We start from the raw sequence: 17,866 nt of genomic DNA, 5'->3' as shown, positions 1-17,866 counted from the left end.
ATGTAATGTCCAAATACTGTAAAACAATAAGAAGTGAATATCTCTACTGTGCTACACTCTTTCAGTACTTTTTATTGCAGCATTATTTTATTTATTTATTTATTTCATTGCTTTACAGATACACAGCAAAATTACAAGGATGGTAGGTACAATAATAAGACAGTATGATTGGAAAGGTGATCTGAAGGACAAATGACAATCAATGCCAGATGCCTATAAAACTAACTACTTATACTTAACTTAATTACCAAAAGCCTATGAAACTAGTTATTACAATAAATGATAGTTACAAGGATTGGGGAGCTTAGCACAATTACAACAAGGACATGCGAAATGGAAAGTACATTTATCATTTGAATTAAAATTACTTTAAAAATGTTCCCATAAATAGCTCTTTAACTGTTGCTTAATTGTGTTGAAGGAGAGGGTAAGGTCAATTACTAGCAGAGAATTCCATAATCTGGGAAGTCTATAAAAATAAGAATTGGCACATATTGAATTACTTAAAATCTTGTGATGTAGTTTGATATTTGATGATCTGGTATATCATTATACGCTGTCCCTACTCTAGTTTGAAATTCCTAATTTATTCTTATGCGTACTTGTTTGTAAAGTTTTTTTTGCAAACTCAAGACCACTAAATAGCCTGCTTTTCACAAAATCAGTCACAATATTTAATCACAACACTATCATACTATATAAATTATGACTCATACAATAACAACTGATATCAGTGGGCGTGGCTATACACAAGCCTAGGCCTGCAGACAATACTGGACGTGGATTCGTGCATACCTACAGACTGATGAATAGGTGTAGCTACCATAATTATGTCTACAGACAGTAATTCACATAAGCGGGCGTGGCTCAAGAAAAAGAAGCAGGGCTACACTATGACGTGTTACTACACGTACACATCGTTACACTAATTAATTTAGCATGTGGGGTCAGACCCGGATAATCTGTAAAGTGGGACCTGGATGACCCGACTCGGTTTTAACATTGTTACTAAACTAATTTTATTGAAATTGTAATATTTAAACAGGGAGTCCACTCAGCTTAAGCTGATTTTTAGTGGAGCCCTGTAATACACAACAACAAAAATATACGTACCAGCAATAAAGATGCTTAATTAAAATACAAATACTTAAATGATGACAAAGTGGTAGCCACTACAACTGTTAATGCCAAACTGTTCTATATAATCATTCCATGACAAAAGAAACTTCTTTTACCAAAGTTAGTGGCAACTCTGGGAACAAATAAGCGATTAATATTACATCCACAATAACCTGTCACATCTTTAGAATACCAAAAAACATTTAGCAAATATAAAGGGGAATAATTATTTAGACTTGAAAACTTGAATGGCTGTGTGGTAACTTCAACGTTCAGTCAAAGTAAAAGATAACCTGGAAGCTCAGGATGGTAGCAACTACACGTTGCTATTTCGCCGTGAGTTGCTCTCACTGATCAATATCAACTACCAACTTTGAAAACCAGCAAGCCACATGTGTTCAAATAGTTTGGTGCAATGACCAAGTGTAGTTTGATGTAATATGCACCAGTAGATAGAAGCACTACTTTAGTCTATTAACACTCAGTGGTAGAACCTTGACTGATAGCCATGGTAGAGAAGGATAAAAGGTAAGACAATAGTGCAAGCATTATATATTTATCAATATACCAAAGGTTTTTTCTTAAGCAAACTAGAAACTCTGAGAAAGACAGAGCTGTAGCTGTAGCCAGTTTTCTACTATGCTTGATTGAAGGTGTCAGACAGGCAGGCAGGCAGGCAGGCAGGCAGGCAGGCAGGCAGGCAAGTAGGCAGGCAGTAGAAAATTCTGTTGAATAAATTTTATTAAAATTTCTGTAGCAACTTGACGGAAACATTTTGGGTCGATCAGAAGACACTTTTGCTTGATTTTACCCAGCCAATATTGTAATATTGCTTTGAGAAAAAATCGAGGCAGGTTTTTGAGTTATATAATATTGGCCACGCCCACACCTTTGATGTCTCTACTATACAGTACTATCATACTGTGTGATAAAATCATTGCTTTGTAAGATACCATGATTCGCTTTATTTTCGTGCAAATTATTTCGTGATAAAATTTTTCCCCCACACAAACAGAAAAATAAGCGGTCTGGGCATGAGATAACGGGCTACCGTACGAGGTGGAAAACTTTCATAGATGAGCAACTATAAATAGATTCAGACGAAAGTTTTCATACATAGGCAGTTACAATAGCTGATTATATGTATATAATGTGGATTCGGAGGAAAAATTTTGTAGGTGAAAGGTGATCTACGAAATCTACGAAAATTTTCCACCTCGAAATTTTTACTTATACGGTAGTACTATTCTGTTAAGGTGATTAATTTTAATGTCTCTAGGGTGATCTTTAAAGGCAGAGTTTTCAAGTGGGCGGCACGCAAAATTTTCTGGGAGATCTTCACTTAAACAGTACATAATTGATATTTCTTTTTGTAGGGGAAATGTATATATGGCTAAACATTTATTATAGAAGTATACACATACAGTATTCTGTACATAATAAAAATATATATATACAATCATTGAAGTTTATACAACTCAAGTATACAACACAGTTATGTAGTTTAAAATGTACATGGTAGTAGTAGTAGTAGTACTGTGGGGGGTTCAGAAAAGTAGTAGTAACATGTAGTAATAGTAGTACGTACTACAAATTGTACACTTGTCAAATGTCATGAGTACGGTAGTCGTCAAATGATAAAGATGTGACATCACTAAGATTCTATTGTAGAATACACACCATCAAGTAGTAGTTCTTCGTAAACATTGTCATCACATTCATCAACATGTGCATAAGTATTATGATCATCAGGAACAACACGATCACCAGAAAGAACTATAAAAGTAGAATTATACATTTAATGCATATATGTACATGTATATGTATAGCCTGATGGACAATCTATATATAGATCATGTTATATTCTTACTTGTGAGATAGTACTCAATGCTTTCAATCACATATCCATCTTCACTTGATGTAGAATTTGAACTTGCTGTAAATAAACAAAATTTAATCACATATGTATGTACATTAGTATTTTAAACTGCATACATAGATTTTATTGTGTGAGGTTCATATGTCTATAATCATAATATATATATTATGCACAGGTAGACACAGCTTTTTATGTGTGGGTGGTGTTTTAAGCTAGTTATCATAACAAGAGAAGAATGCATGCATCTTCATGTTTGCTGCTTAGGTGAGCCATACATTATTTACCCGTTAGTCCTTGTAGGATGTGAGTAATTTACAACAATTGCATATATATAGCTAGACTGGTTGGCCTGGGGATTGCAGATAGGGAGAAGAGCTAATGTGATGTTCTCACTTATAGCTTATTATGATATGTGTAACCAACTCTGCCTTTCTTACACACTATGCTGGCTAGCAGGACTAGTGTGTAGTTCGGTAATATAATCCAGTATTTGGTGTTTGGCTAAATATTGTAGCTAGGTAAATCGTCTTACGAAAGAATTCATCAATCAATTTAGTTTAGACCATTGTTTTATTTTCTACTTAGTAGAGTTGCAAAATGAAAAAGTGATATTGATTTTTTATGCCAACTGTTTAGTCTTTATGTGACCATAGAAGTTAAACTAACTCACCCATTCTTTGTCTGGTTTCCCGCAGTGTTTCAAATGGACTTGTTAGACTTTTATCATCTGTTGATGTATTAGGTGTTGTCACTGCCTTGTGCTGTGCAAGGAGATCAGACAAGTGAGTTAAATTATGATCACTCTTTAGTAGTGGTAAACTGGACAGATCTGTAATGCTCGAGTACCTTTGTAAGTTTGTATCATGAGTAAATGCTGGTAAAGAAATGTGTCTATGGAGCTCGTTATCATGAACAGACAGTGTCTGAACAGGTAGCTGATTACAGATGGGACTGTTAGAATGTAGTGCCGTGAAGTCTACTGTCACATGCGGTACTGGATATTCTCTTTTTGAAGGATCAGTCAAATCACTGCATTTTATAACAATGAAATTATTTGCATAAACATGATGTATAGTATATACCTTGTTGACAGTTTACGATGACTATCTGATAATTTTGACTTCTGTTCCTGCAGATCAGCTTTATTTGTCTTTCTGAAATTAAGAATTTTTTCCTGATGAGTTAGCATTGTTTTCCAACTAGATATTATTGGTTTAGAATGACTGGATAACGTCTCGTAAAAATGGTCAGATTTGCAATTTTCTTTTAGTGTAGATTCACCATCAACAACTGACCAAGTCTGTGTGAGACATCTTTTTCTTGGTTCAAAAGACTGAGGCTTCTTTTTGTCAAGGGAAACTATATTGGGTCTTTGTTCACTGGAAAGCAAATCCAGTGAAAGTGCTCGTGGAATTATGTCATCTAAAACAAAACCAAGGGTACAATTTAAAATGCAACAGATCACTGAGTATATATTACTAGGTCATACATGTCAGTGCTAAACATGTACATGTAACATTAAATAGCTATGGTATTCTGAATGTATTCATATGTCAGTTGTGGTGTACAAGAATAATAACCAACCTTCCGAATTAGAACTTCTTGAAAGTAGTTTCTTTCTGTGGTAAATAGCCTTAATGAGGTCTATGGTACTCTTTGCTTGTATAGACAAAACTTCTTTTTCCCGATACCTACATATATAATGAAAACAATAGCTATGTGCACAAAATTAATGATAATCACCATATGTATACATTACATACAGAAATGAAACAGTTTACATACAACAAACCAAGAAGTTACTATTCATGAAGTGAAGTATGCTTACATTGTCTGAGAGTTCTTTATTGAAAATTTTAGAATTCCTTTATTACTTCCATCACTCTGCTTTTTTGTGGGTTGAAAGTCAATCTTGCAGATGTCTTTTATATCAAATGAATAATTTAGTGCAATTCTTCCATTAGCTGTGAAGAGTTTTACTTTATCATCATACAGTTTCAAAATGTAGCTGTTGCAGCGTGATCCTCTCCTCTTGTTATCACATATTGCAACTCTGTACTCATCTGTAAATATTATACACACAACATATAAGATATGTATGGTGTTAACTTGAATGGCTATGAGAAAGTGATGTGAAAATTTGGAATTAGTGATCAAATCAATCACTTTGTGATTGCCTAACTATTTTCGGTATTAAGGTTTTAAATAGGTACATCGTTGCTATACTTGCAGTAGAATAATCCAAATGTTTTAATAAATTGTTCTATTACTATCATTGATTATAGTAAACTTACATACAACTCCAGGTATTGGAGATCCAAAGACTTCTTTGTTAATTATATCTACCCAATCAGAGGCCTCCCGTAAACTATCTACACCTATGAAATACTGCTTGCTTGAAGTGACAATTGTAAACATGTGTTTTCCTCTCAAGCAAATGGCATCTGACAATGCAACTGTTAGCACATTGTCAAGGGGAATAAATTGCACATCTTTCTCAGAGTGGCGACGTGTTTTCTGTTGGGATGCCTCATACAGGACCAGCTGTCGTGGAAAGAAATTACTCTCTCGATGAAGTTCACAGTACCATGGATGATAAGTCTGCAATAGAACCAGATGTTATTCAACATACTAGCATATAATATTGTTTGCATGCTTTAGAAATAGCTATGTAGCTGTTTAATAATTAATGTTTATTATATGTGGGAACTTGATCGCAACCAAACTATCACACAAAGATCATGGGGTTGCACTTTGTGCTAATCTGAAATGGAAAACCATCATTGTACCATTCTCAGCAAAGCTTATATCACCTCTCAGACTGAATAAAGTCCAACTGTATTGTACATATTTCATAGAGTCATGCAGATCCCAGCTCATGCATGTTCTCCCAGTTGATGCCCTTATTTAATGAGAGATATCATGAGCAACCTCCAGAGATGCATGTATATACCACCAGACACTGTTTCTGATCACAAAACTATAGGACTTAGTAAGCTCGTGACAACTTCTTTATTGATGTATTAGCTATCTTTGAGCTCTCTGACATCATGTTCAGTTCAGTATTAAATATCTATCAAAATGATTTCGACAGCTACAAACAAAAGTAGATATAAATATAAAAACTCCTTCTTTCCATTTACAATCAAATTATGGAATCAACTTGATGATAACATTGTCCAAGCTTCATCATTTGACTTGCTTAATAATCATTTAAATCTGTCTTAGCTAACTTTAATTTATGTACGGTTATACTCATAGATTGAATTTTATACATCAAACATTATAATAATTAAATCTCCCATACTAATAGTTTTAACATCCTTGTCTACATATCCTTCTCCAACAATGCATGCCATGGCAAATCAAGTGGCTTCCACCATGCACTGAACAAGTTTAAGGAAAGAAAATTTTAATTTGTCAGAATTTATTGTCTGCCTATGCAATCACTGCCGGCATTAGCTATAGTTATCACTGATAACACAACTCATAAACAAGAATTTCAATTCAGTTCAAATAGTCAAGAGGGAAAGTTAAGCTATATTTTTGGGAGGATGCATGCATTTATGCATAACTTTACTTCTATACAGACCCATGCACAGAAAAACTCCATTAGCTACCTTTGCCCTTGCAGCAGTTGCTGCCATGCAGTGAACACTTCTCTGCATGCCAACTTCAAAGTTAGCTGTAAGTTAAGTTTCTCAGTTGTTATTTTCTTTCCTTTTTGTATATCTTCCTCCCAGACCTTTACCTATAGTGCGCAACGTACTATACGACTAGTCTATCAGACCTATATTTACTCATCTGTACACCGCCTGTACCTCTGTCACAAGACAAGTAGCTAGCTAGCTAGCTATATACTGCATATTGTAGCTATAATAGCTACTGATAAATATATAAGGGTAATACAATATCTATAGATCCGTGCACAATGACAATTTCACACACGAGTTCTGCCGGGATGCGCCTATATTCAGCTCAGTATATATACGTAGCTACACAAATCAGTTCTAGCTATATAGTGTTATTATACGTATGATAGTGCAACACGTACATCAAATAGCTATACATACAGGTAAACGTACTGATCGGAAAAATGTCCTTTTAGGATAATACACTGTGCCACATCGCACAGCATAAGCAAAGTGCTTCAGCGGCAGACTTGCTGGCGAAGACTCGGGAGAAGTAGAGACGGATGAACTGACCGACAATGATGTTGAAAGCGCCATCGACAGTTTAGCCAATACAACTGCATTCGCAATCAGATAGAGTAAATGTTTATCAATTGACAGCTATCTGAGATTTTATAGCTAACGTACCGGCGCGTGCATGTAGTTGCCAGGGAATAATATTATAACGCCAGGATGTGTGTAATAATACGTAACGATGTTTCCGCGACCGAGCAATGTGGGAAATGCCACCATTCCTCCTTTCTTTTGTACATAGGCTTTACTTCCAGCTTACTATTCACTTACCTCTATGCAGTTGATAACTTGCAGTGATAACTAACTTATCACCCTGTGGCGGAACCACTTAATCAATTAGCTATATTGGCAGCCATATATGAAATGTTTACAAAAAAACAAACACGGAAAACTGGTTTACACCAGCTAAATTTTTTACAAGGTAATCCTTTGCATATTGACACAGGTCTAAGCCATATAGGTCATGTCAGTTGTAGCTAGCTACATATTATTGCATGGACAAGTATCATCAACTTTTAATCCCATGCACAGTAGTCAAGTAATTTTATAATAATAATAATCATACAGGTGGAAAAGGCAAATGCCTGTGAGTCCTGCTCTTTACACAACTAACTAGTATTCAAAATCATACAATACTAAATAAACAAATTGTACTGCACATGAGTCAAGCAATAGTAGTAATTATCTATGTTCCTCTTGAAATCATTAACGGAAGGTGAGTTTACAGCAGCCCAGGGTATTTTTATCTTCTCATAGTTTATGTCATCTTGGTCTTCAATCTTTCTAGATCTATTCAGCATCTAGAAACAATGCTTTTTATAGCCATAGCTACTTCTAGGTCATGTGTGTTGTTATTGTAAATCGTTGGTATTTTAGTTTCTAGCCATGTTGCAGGGTTCTAAAAAATTAATTATTGCAATTTGAAACCAGAGCAGAGTTCAACATTGACGCCAGTATGTAATTAGTGCTACTTATTTTTTATAAACTAATCCTTGCATACCATATAAAATTGCAGGTAGCTACATGCATTCTTTCAGCGACCTCAACTTGTAAAGTGACATCGAAGGCGGTGAAAATGAGTGAGATTTAAATTGTTTTCTTAAGAGTGAGATCCCTTTTCAAAGGACTATAAAAATAACAATATTTTATGATTTGGCACACATTAGACTATTTGTCATTTCTCTCTATTCCTAGCTCAGCTATCAGAGCATCATTTAATGTGTGAATTGCAATGCATTAGATGGAAACCATGCATGAAATAACTACCAAATGAATGTGTGTCTCACACATCGTAATGCATGAAAGCTGTTCATGAAGTGTCTGAACTTCGAACTTTTAGAAATGTTCGAGCACAAGGATCTTAGTGGATTTTGAAGTCATATAACTATCTTGGAATGTGAGGCAGTAGATTGTCCTCTCTTAAGCGTGTGGAGGGGATTTTTTTGTTAAATTTATTACCAGTGCATTGATTTTCCTATTGTCACAAAGTAGACTTTAGAATTATTATTGTTGTCGTTATTAATTGTTGTACTAGAGTGAAATTATATACTAGTTATTGTAAACAATAATTCAGTAAAGTGCTACAACAATTATTACTATTGCTTAATAATTACAATGATATATTTATTTATTTATTTATTATTACTGGACGGACGGCATGTCAATGCACCCATGGGGCAAATAATAAATACCCCATGTTCATGCAGTCTTCTAAATGATGAGAGAACAATAGTGCTTAATCATGTTGTACAACAAAATAACTACATATGCATACCTCCTACAGCCACCCAAATACATGCATGCCTATATGGGTTCCACCAAGATCACAGTAGCAGTCAACTACAGACACAAGGATCATTACCTGATCATATCACCAAATCAGTGAAAGAAAAAGAAATTTACCTAGTCTACCAGTATAAGTGTTATAATGGTTAGGATCGTAAAAAGGTGTGCAGACTCATGAAAAATTATTATAATAATATAGTTAAATTCACATCTTCCTGCATCCTTATAAAATAAATGTTAAAATTGTCATTAACTTCCACAACCTGCTGCAGTATATTGTTCTATGTAGGTTATCATCATGACGGTGCATGTGATGTAATTAAAGTACTGAATTGTGGATAGTGTGCTATTGTATATTAATTTATCAGCTAACTGGATATGCATAAATTATATTATGAGAAAACAACTCACTAAAGTGTCAAGGGTGTAGCAGTTGTTGTCAACTTGCAAGGTAAACCATGACTAAGACCAGGATTAAAGAGTAAAATTACACACAAATTAATATTCATAGCTAACTAGTTAGCTGTTATTAGTGCAGAATGGTAGTAAGTCCACAACACGTACAGTAGCTATTAGATTCTACAATGTACAGAGGTAGTAAGTTCCATGCATTAATTGTCTTGATGCAGATGATGCCAGTAGATCATTATTGCTAAATGTTTCCAGTAAGTGAGCAGTTAAAAATAATTTAAGAGGAAAGAAAACAATAATTATGGCTATTACAGTAACTATGCATAGAATGTTGTTTATTGCACTTCACCATTTTAGCCTTCATGGCTCATGGTACACACTTTGTACAGGCTCCAATGTATAACAGGTAATAGTGTAAAGCCAAATTTCTAACATCACGCAGCTACTGTGGGGTGGATGAGTGCTTTTAATGGCCAGATATACATGCAGGTGAGCATTTGCAACATTGGACTGAAACAAAGCTGTGTAAATGTTCACTCATGCCAAAACGTGGCTGCGGATAATGAATGCCTATTTACCACTTAATATGAGTCCTAGCTGGTAATGGGTGGGACAGTTTATTTTGTTCCTTTTAACAATTCAGGACAATTATTTGGGTCCATTAACTCAGGGCATGAGTATATGTAGCTAGTTTTGCTGCACATGAGTAAGCTTATTTGAACTTGAAATTATGTATTTAGTGGATGCCAACCACTGAACATTAATTTTAAGACAGCACCTACTACTGATGTGATTTGTTTTATTTTATTGCAGACATAATGAAGGAATCCTGGTAGCAAATGACACCAGGAGCCTATCAACTGCCAAAGGTACTTTTGTCAGCTCTGTATATATACAACTGGATTAATGTACATACCTTCTGCATTCCCATGATCTGATCATGTTTATAAAGTACCACACAATCCAGTGATTCATAAATGGTACTGTGCCAAATAGGCACACATTATTTTGCAAACAATTACATAATATTGCTGGTGTTTTTGTGCATAACCAGAGTTCTATGAAGTATTGCATTATGACAGGATGTGTGTGCATGAGATGATTGAGATCACAAAGAATTTACATAAAATTATACAAGTGGCAATCTGGCCATAAGCACTCATTTTAAAAATAAATTAGAAAACAGATATTATTTGTTTCTCTAATATATTTTCAAATGAGTGACCATGGCCTTAAATGTTTTTAAGATGGAATTGACTGAAAGTCTTATAGTATAGGTTTACTATGCAGTGATCATTGGTTTTGTTTTGCCAGTGATGCCAGAGTTTGGCTTCCCTCTTCCATTATTAATTTTTTGTTTACTTATAAACATGCACACACACACACACAAATTATTTACTATTCTTGACCACCTTTCAGGGATATAATAAAATTGATAGCACAATTAAGTGCTTTGGCAAGCTTCTGACATAACCATAATTAAAAATAGTTCTTGAGTTCTATATAATTGTTTAATTTTGCTATACCCATATCTAGTCTAAATGTATGTATATAATTATGTGACAATTGCATTGTGCAGTACAATTAAGCATAGTGCTGTCTGTGCACATCTATTTTATGTGATCATTGTGATGTGTTCATATTCTGTGCAGATGACTCCAAACAAGATATGTCAGTCACTGGTTCAGTCATCCTTCACTGTAGGAGACATGTGATCATGAACACCTCCCATACGTATATAAAATGGAAGAGAGGAACTGCTATATATAACTTATTATAAAACCTTATGACCTTAGACCTCAAAGGTTCAAATACCTAACAGCTTTTAAAGGAAATGGAAAATTAAATTTTATCACTTAAAGTTCATATAAGGAAGAAGTGCATAGTTCATAGTAAGGAATGGAGAAGTGGTTTCATGCATGCTTAACTAGCTTGTTCAAGAGTCTAGACAACAGCCATTTCAATTATAACAATTATACTACCAAAGGCAATGACCAGTGAACTATGAGTTCTAAGTAGTGATTGGGAAATTACAAGTCTATAGCTACAATACTAGTGTGACACCTATTTTTCAAAAAAAAAAAGAAAAAAAGGAAGCTCTGCTCCTCAAAATTATTGCCCAACATACACAGTTAGTAAAATATTGGAACACATTATATCTTCTCATTGATGAAGTATCTTGGAAATAAAAACTTACTTTATGAATTCAACATGGCTTCCAACACAACAGATCCTATGAAACACAGTTAGTATCATTTATTAATGGCTTGGCCAAAAGTTACAACAATGGAAAACAGACTGATATTATAATTTATGGATACTGCTAAAGCATTGATGCCATGTCACACAACAGGCTAAGACATAAGTTATATACAACAATATGGTATTGTCGGTAAAACCTAACAGTGGATCTCATCCTTTTAAAATGATTTTCAGCAAAGAGTAGTTATCGACAATGTTTCATCTGACCCTGTAGTAGTAGCATCTGGCATCCCTCAGGGAATTGTTCTGAGCCCCATACTATATAAAATCTATAGTTGATAACATAAAGCACCTGCACTAAAATCTGCCTCTTTACAGATATTGCAACAGTGAGTGATGCTCAACAACTCCAAGAAGACCTAAGGTCTCTGCACCTATGGGAATGCACATACATGGCTGCTTATATTCAGTGTATCCAAAGATTCGATTCTCTACTGTGCGAATCAATTATGGAAACTCTACAGCACAGTATGGATGTTCACTCCTTTTTGTGTTACAGTAATTTGCTGTCATAATATACTAACCCAAGCTTGTTTCAGTACTTTTCATTGGTGCACTATATTCTAGTTGATCCATACTATAGTTTAACCCATTAACAACTGAATTCCTGGAGGGAATTAAAAAAAAAACCGCATGACTCAAGACAAGCCTCTTTTCTAAGCAAACAAACGGTTAAACCCCTTGGAAACCATATATCACTATGTTCCCCATGGACCAAGGAATACAACTATATGCAATTTGTTGCCATAGCAGCAACCACATATACATTACAATATTTTATAACTCCGTATTTTTATATGCAAACGGTAAAACCATACTTGACACAGTTATTTTAACTTTAGACAGCTAACAACAAACCTTACTTCATCACAACTGCATTGTATACGCCGACGGGTGAAGCGCTTGATTTCCCTGTGAGCGGAAGGCGATGTTTCAGGTAAGCGTATTCAGCCATAGATTTTTGATACGATTGCCGTACGCGCATGCGTAAATACTCATGCAATAACAATGGCGTCGTCACGTTTCACAAATTCAGTGATGATAGAGGTCATAGCAGCAAAGGAACGATCAATGACGAAGCGATTTCTTAGAGGGAAGTATGAAACAAACGAGTCTATCGAAGCAGATCAATGGTATCGTGATGTTTACGTGAGTGAATGGACGTATTTGTATTGGTTATTGTTTACTGGCTAATATAGATTAGTATACAAGCAATTAGCATTTGTTACAAAACATTATATGCAAAACAATAAAGTGCTGCGTACTAGTTACTACAGTTGGGCTAGCCAGTATTCTACCTTTGTGTGATAAAGTTTGAAACATTCCCTATCGTCACTTAAACATAAATGTACATTACAGTAAGAACATTTAAATCGAGTTTCATGCCTCAGTTCACTTCTAGAAAGATGTTGCTTGTTCCTTGTCATGTTGCACACTACACATTCAAGTTTCTTTGTCTGTTGTATAGGCCAGTGACCAAGATTCAAGTTCAGTCGTGTTTCACTATGCTCCCCACTCCGCTGACGACCAGCTTGTTGCCGGAAACGATAAGGTCCGATTAGCTGATTGGCTACTGCAATGCGGAAGCTAAGATAACTTTGCTTTCGTCGACTTGGATAACCAGCATACAGTGATGGATTGGAGTACCTCTCTAAGATGTAAGCATTGTAAAGAGCACATTCTATCAGGTGAGCAAAAACTCTTTTCCACTACTTGTGGGATCTTCCCACATTATAGTATCCTATATGCTGATCACTGCGATCCACCCCTCGCATGTACTGCTGATAATCAGGCAGCAGTGGCGGACAAGAAACATCACTTGATGTCCCATCAGGATTAGTACGTCGGACTGTCTCTCCATGTGATGCTCCTTCATGAAAGGTTGATGAAAATAGACAAATCTTTGATCATACCATGCTGCTGCAAGGAGTGGACCATTTGATAGGTAATTATAGTATCCCCTATCTTCCGTTGTCCTTCTAATTATTGACTTAGGAAACCCTGTTCTGTTTGTTCGAGCTGTCCCACAAGCGTTGTTCTGATCTTCATACAGGGTCATGTACAGATGAGGGCTGGTATAATAATTGTCGGTGTAAACTTCATGCCCTTCAAGTCCATCCATAAGTTCCAGTACAACTCTTGAACAAAGCCCAACATCAAGGTTTGACTCCATGTTTTTGCCTGTGTATATTTGCATTCTGTCTATGTACCCATTTGTTGCATCACACAACACAAACACTTTTATCCCCCACTTTGTAGGCTTGTTCTTCATATATTGCTTGAAGTTGAGACGACCCTTGAAAGGAATCATAGCCTCATCTACAGTCACAGCCTGGTGAGGTGTGTAATTGGAAGCACATTGGGCAGTGATCAAGTTCAGCAAGTTTCTCACTTTGAAAAGTTTGTCATGTCGTGGATGCCCTGCTGGATGTTGCTGTCTATTATCAGCAAGATGAAGGAAACAGTATATCTGGAGAAACTTGTCTCTACTCATTATTTCTGAGATACCAGGAGTACTCAGGATCTCCTCATCAACCTACCAGTACATGTCAAGGTGTGGCAAGTGTAAGATCCCATCATTATGAGCATTCCAATAAATGCCTTCATTTCTTCACAGGTGACATCTTTCCACGGTCTTGCATATTGCCGACAGGGAAACTACAAAGCAGCATAACTATTGGTTTCAGTGACCAGCAAGTCCCAAACATCATCAGTAAAGTACAAATAAAATAAATCAACTGGCCTTGTGTTTGGTGGAAATCGTACATTTGGACCAGGAGTTAGTGAGTAGCTAAATTTAGTGTGTGTGGGCTCTATATTCTCCCACTCTCCAGGTAGAAAAGTTACACCAGCTGCTCTTCCATCACCAGGTATGGTCCCATGTCCCCTACCAGCACCACGACCATGTCCTCCACCAAGACTAGTTGTTCTACTCCAACTACGCTCCCTGCCACGACCACGTCCTCTGCTGTCACTGCGACGTACACCACGTCCACGCCTGGCACTGTCAGTAGGTCCTACACCACCACCACCTCTTGTTGTACCCCGTCCTCGTCGATGTGCACGTGCTGCTCCTCGAGCTGCTGTAGTGGCACGGGTTGGTCGATCAGGTGATGTTGGTATGGAGTCATCATCGGAAGTGTCACTATCAGTAGGATCAAGTCGTCGTTGCTTGGGAGAACTTGGGTGTTCTGAACTGGATTGCTGCAAAGGAATACAAACATTTATTTGCATTATGTAGTCACTCTTAAATAATTTTACTTAGCCACAACTTGTATTTTTTAATCTATTGTCTGTATGTTTTCTATTTGTATGCTTGTATGTATTCTATCTCTTTTCACCAGTGCATATTTATCATCAACCATTTATACCTTAGTTGTCACTTATTCATATCTATGTGAAATCATTTACACTTTCATCTCTATCATTGTGATCACTAATACTTCCTGTCCTACTGATGGCTTCACTTTGTTCGCTGGAAGCATCATCAAACTGTTCTTCATCAACCCTCTCTTCAGTAGTAGGATCGTTCATGTCTTCAGTAGAAGGATTGTCCCTGTCTTCAATATCATCTCTGTCCTCATTCAGGTCGCCAGCAGCATCCCAAGCATCTGCCACTGGTTCGAGTACAGCTTCAGCCTCCAATTCGCTTCGACGAAGAACAGGCTCGCCCAAGTAGGCATATATCTCTTCTCCTTCATTATCGTCGCTCTCATCACTGCTGAATCCATCATCAAGAAGAGTATCAAGAAGGTCTGTTACGGAAAGTCGGGATGCCATTATGTCATTTACGCGCAAAATGCGAATCGCTTTGCGGGAAGGACCATTTATCCTAGTAACCAAAGGGGTGTGGTCGTACAAATCTTAGCACACGTGCGTCGGCCCTTATGGAGCTGCTTTATGGTTAAACTAGCGTGCTTTGCCAAATCATGTGGATTTCTAAATCCATGCCGCCATATGGCGGCTACCGCCGTTAATGGGTTAAAGTTCCTAATTTTTTCTTATACTTGTAAAATAAATAATACTAGCTAGGTAGATTGGTAATGAGCTTTCTGGGTTGTTACTATTGTTTGTTGTTATTGTTAATACGACAGTTCAAAGATTAGTTTTATAAATAGCATTAATCACAATCTTCAGTGTTACGTTTATTGCATGAACCCTGCTCTGGTTTCAAATTGCAGGTGCATTCTTTCAGAAACCTCAGCTTGTAAATCCAAGGTGAAAATGACTGAGATTTGTTCAAGAGTGAGATACCTTTTTTAAAGGACTATACAAATTGCAATATTTTATAATTTGGCACACATTAGGTTGTTTCTTCTCTCTATCTTTAGCTCAGTTTTGAGCTATCAGAGCATTTTTAATGTGTTAATTACAATGCATTAGATGAAAACCGTACATGAAATAACTGCCAAATGAATGTGTGTCTCACACATAATGCATGAAAGCTGTTTATGAAGTGTCTGTATTTTAAGCTTTTAGAAATGTAGCACAATAATCTTAGTGGATTTCAAAGTCATGTAAAGTATAGAGCAGGTAGGTATACCGTCTTGGAATGTGAGGCAATGGATTGTCCTCACAGTTACAACAAATATAGCTTAGTATCCTAAGTAATAAAAAGAATTAACATTTCTGCTTAATTACGCTGCACAACATTCTATAACAAAATACTTACAGTACCTACCACCTGAAAGAAAAATAATATATCAGAAAGAGTTATAATGTTAGAACCAAAAAAGGTGTGCAGACTCATGAAAAATTATTATCATAATAGTTTAATTCACAACTTCCTGTTTATAAGGTAAATGCTAAAATTGTCATTAACTCCCACAACCAGCTGCAGCGCAGTTCTAGGATGTGTTACTGTCATGACGGTGCATGTGATGTAATAATTGTGGATAGTGTGCCATTGTATATTAATTTTATCATCTAACTGAATTTTATGAGTAAACAACTCACTTAAAGCGTGTAGCAATTATTGTCAACTTGCAAGGCAAACCATGATTAAGATACCTTTCCGTATAGAATTAAAGAACAACATCATACAAATATTCATAGCTAACTAGTTAGTTGTTAGTGCAGAATAGTAATCTCTTGATCAGAACAAGTCAACATGTAGCTATTACAGATTCTACAATGTGTACCAAGGTAATAAGTTCCATGCATTGTCTTGATGCAGACGATGCCAAAATAGTACTTGTAGATCACTATTGCTAAATGCTTCCAGTAAGTGGACAATTAAAATTATTATTTTACGAAGAAAGAAAATAATTTTGGCTATATATTAATATGTGTTGTGTTGTTTATTACACTTCACCGTCTTAGCCTTTATGGCTCATGGTACTCACTTTGTACAGGTTCTATAGTGTCTCAGGAACAGGTAATACAGTAAAGCCAAATTTCTAACATCAATTAAGCGGGGTGGGTATGTGCTTTTAATGGCTAGATATACATGCTAGTGAGCATTGCAACATTGAACTGAAACAAAGTTGTGTAAATGATTGTTCACTCATACCAAATCTTGGCTGTGGATAGTAAATGCTTATTTACCACTTATGAGCCCTAGCTAGTTATGGGTGGTCCCAATAATAGATAATTTAATTGGCTTTTACCAATTCAGTGTTTGTCAGGATAATTATTTGGGTCCATTAACTCATGAGATGGTTTCTAAGTCAACCACTCCCTTGGTTCTTTATAATTTAAAAGCCATGAAGAACCTTAAGTGTAGGTTCCTCTAACCTATACCAAAAGTAGGTTCAATAGTTCACTTGAGCAAATTTTGAAGGGAGAAGATGGAAAGCTGGTTAATAATAAATGAAAGATGTCAATCAGGTACAAATACAATATTTGTTTAATGCACTCTTCAGCAATGTGGATTGTTAGCACAAGTCTTATCATGTCCAGTGGAACTGAAATCCATTTCTCTATGCACTGTACAAATACAGAGGCAATATTAATTAAGTCACATGTGCCATCTAGTTACTAAACAGAAAATCTCTTTAGTGACCAAACTAGTATAGTTACGTATGTGCATGTAATATACAACCAAGTATGCATATATTGTATCGTGACAAATTTTCCGGCATTCTGGAATGGATAAACAATATGGCAAAGCTAAACTAATACATGTCTGTTACACAGTCAGCATGGCTAGCACTGCTCCACCAATTTAATACATTTGGAGTGCAGAAGTAGTACACTAGTTGTA

At 36.0% G+C, this 17,866-nt stretch overlaps 2 protein-coding genes and 2 long non-coding RNA genes across 6 annotated transcripts; 1 reads left to right on the top strand and 3 right to left on the bottom strand.

Annotated features, from left to right (window-relative positions):
- Window positions 1-2,470: 2,470 nt before the first annotated feature.
- Window positions 2,471-7,292, bottom strand: LOC136261823 (uncharacterized). Its single transcript, XM_066055894.1, has 8 exons — window positions 7,084-7,292; window positions 5,293-5,599; window positions 4,827-5,061; window positions 4,583-4,689; window positions 4,081-4,420; window positions 3,669-4,027; window positions 2,990-3,055; window positions 2,471-2,895 (listed from the first exon to the last, which is right to left on the bottom strand). Exons 1-8 carry the CDS (start codon window positions 7,225-7,227, stop codon window positions 2,774-2,776), a joined length of 1,680 nt encoding a protein of 559 aa, XP_065911966.1. The 5' UTR covers window positions 7,228-7,292; the 3' UTR covers window positions 2,471-2,773.
- A 3,640-nt stretch (window positions 7,293-10,932) lies between these two features.
- On the bottom strand, window positions 10,933-12,667 carry LOC136261828 (uncharacterized). Its single transcript, XR_010704028.1, has 3 exons — window positions 12,525-12,667; window positions 11,597-11,632; window positions 10,933-11,097 (listed from the first exon to the last, which is right to left on the bottom strand). It is a non-coding gene; the product is annotated as an uncharacterized lncRNA (long non-coding RNA).
- Window positions 12,642-15,073, top strand: LOC136261829 (uncharacterized). Of its 3 annotated transcripts, XR_010704031.1 has the most exons (7): window positions 12,642-12,810; window positions 13,130-13,349; window positions 13,399-13,606; window positions 13,657-13,822; window positions 13,921-14,215; window positions 14,279-14,444; window positions 14,496-15,073. It is a non-coding gene; the product is annotated as an uncharacterized lncRNA (long non-coding RNA). The 3 variants fall into 3 exon arrangements; XR_010704029.1 differs by having other exon boundaries at window positions 13,399-13,822; XR_010704030.1 differs by having other exon boundaries at window positions 13,399-13,822; window positions 13,921-14,226.
- On the bottom strand, window positions 12,970-15,641 carry LOC136261825 (uncharacterized). The gene is made up of 2 exons (XM_066055897.1): window positions 15,073-15,641; window positions 12,970-14,865 (listed from the first exon to the last, which is right to left on the bottom strand). The coding sequence occupies exons 1-2, from the start codon at window positions 15,439-15,441 to the stop codon at window positions 14,320-14,322; spliced, it is 915 nt and encodes a 304-aa protein (XP_065911969.1). The 5' UTR covers window positions 15,442-15,641; the 3' UTR covers window positions 12,970-14,319.
- Window positions 15,642-17,866: the final 2,225 nt, after the last annotated feature.

Source organism: Dysidea avara, chromosome 7 (genome assembly GCF_963678975.1).
Source record: "Dysidea avara chromosome 7, odDysAvar1.4, whole genome shotgun sequence".
In the NCBI taxonomy this organism is placed as follows: domain Eukaryota; kingdom Metazoa; phylum Porifera; class Demospongiae; order Dictyoceratida; family Dysideidae; genus Dysidea; species Dysidea avara.
This window is presented reverse-complemented; position numbering and strand designations above follow the sequence as displayed.

Excerpts from the sequence above, each read along its gene's own strand:
- LOC136261823 (XM_066055894.1), bottom strand. The coding sequence starts at position 7,227 with ATGGCGCTTTCAACATCATTGTCGGTCAGTTCATCCGTCTCTACTTCT. Across the intron at positions 4,421-4,582 it reads AAGAAGTTCTAATTCGGAAG|ATGACATAATTCCACGAGCA; the intron begins GTTGGTTATTAT and ends GTTTTGTTTTAG. Across the intron at positions 3,056-3,668 it reads GGAAACCAGACAAAGAATGG|CAAGTTCAAATTCTACATCA; the intron begins GTGAGTTAGTTT and ends GTTTATTTACAG.
- LOC136261825 (XM_066055897.1), bottom strand. The coding sequence starts at position 15,441 with ATGGCATCCCGACTTTCCGTAACAGACCTTCTTGATACTCTTCTTGAT. Across the intron at positions 14,866-15,072 it reads ACAATGATAGAGATGAAAGT|CAATCCAGTTCAGAACACCC; the intron begins GTAAATGATTTC and ends ATTCCTTTGCAG.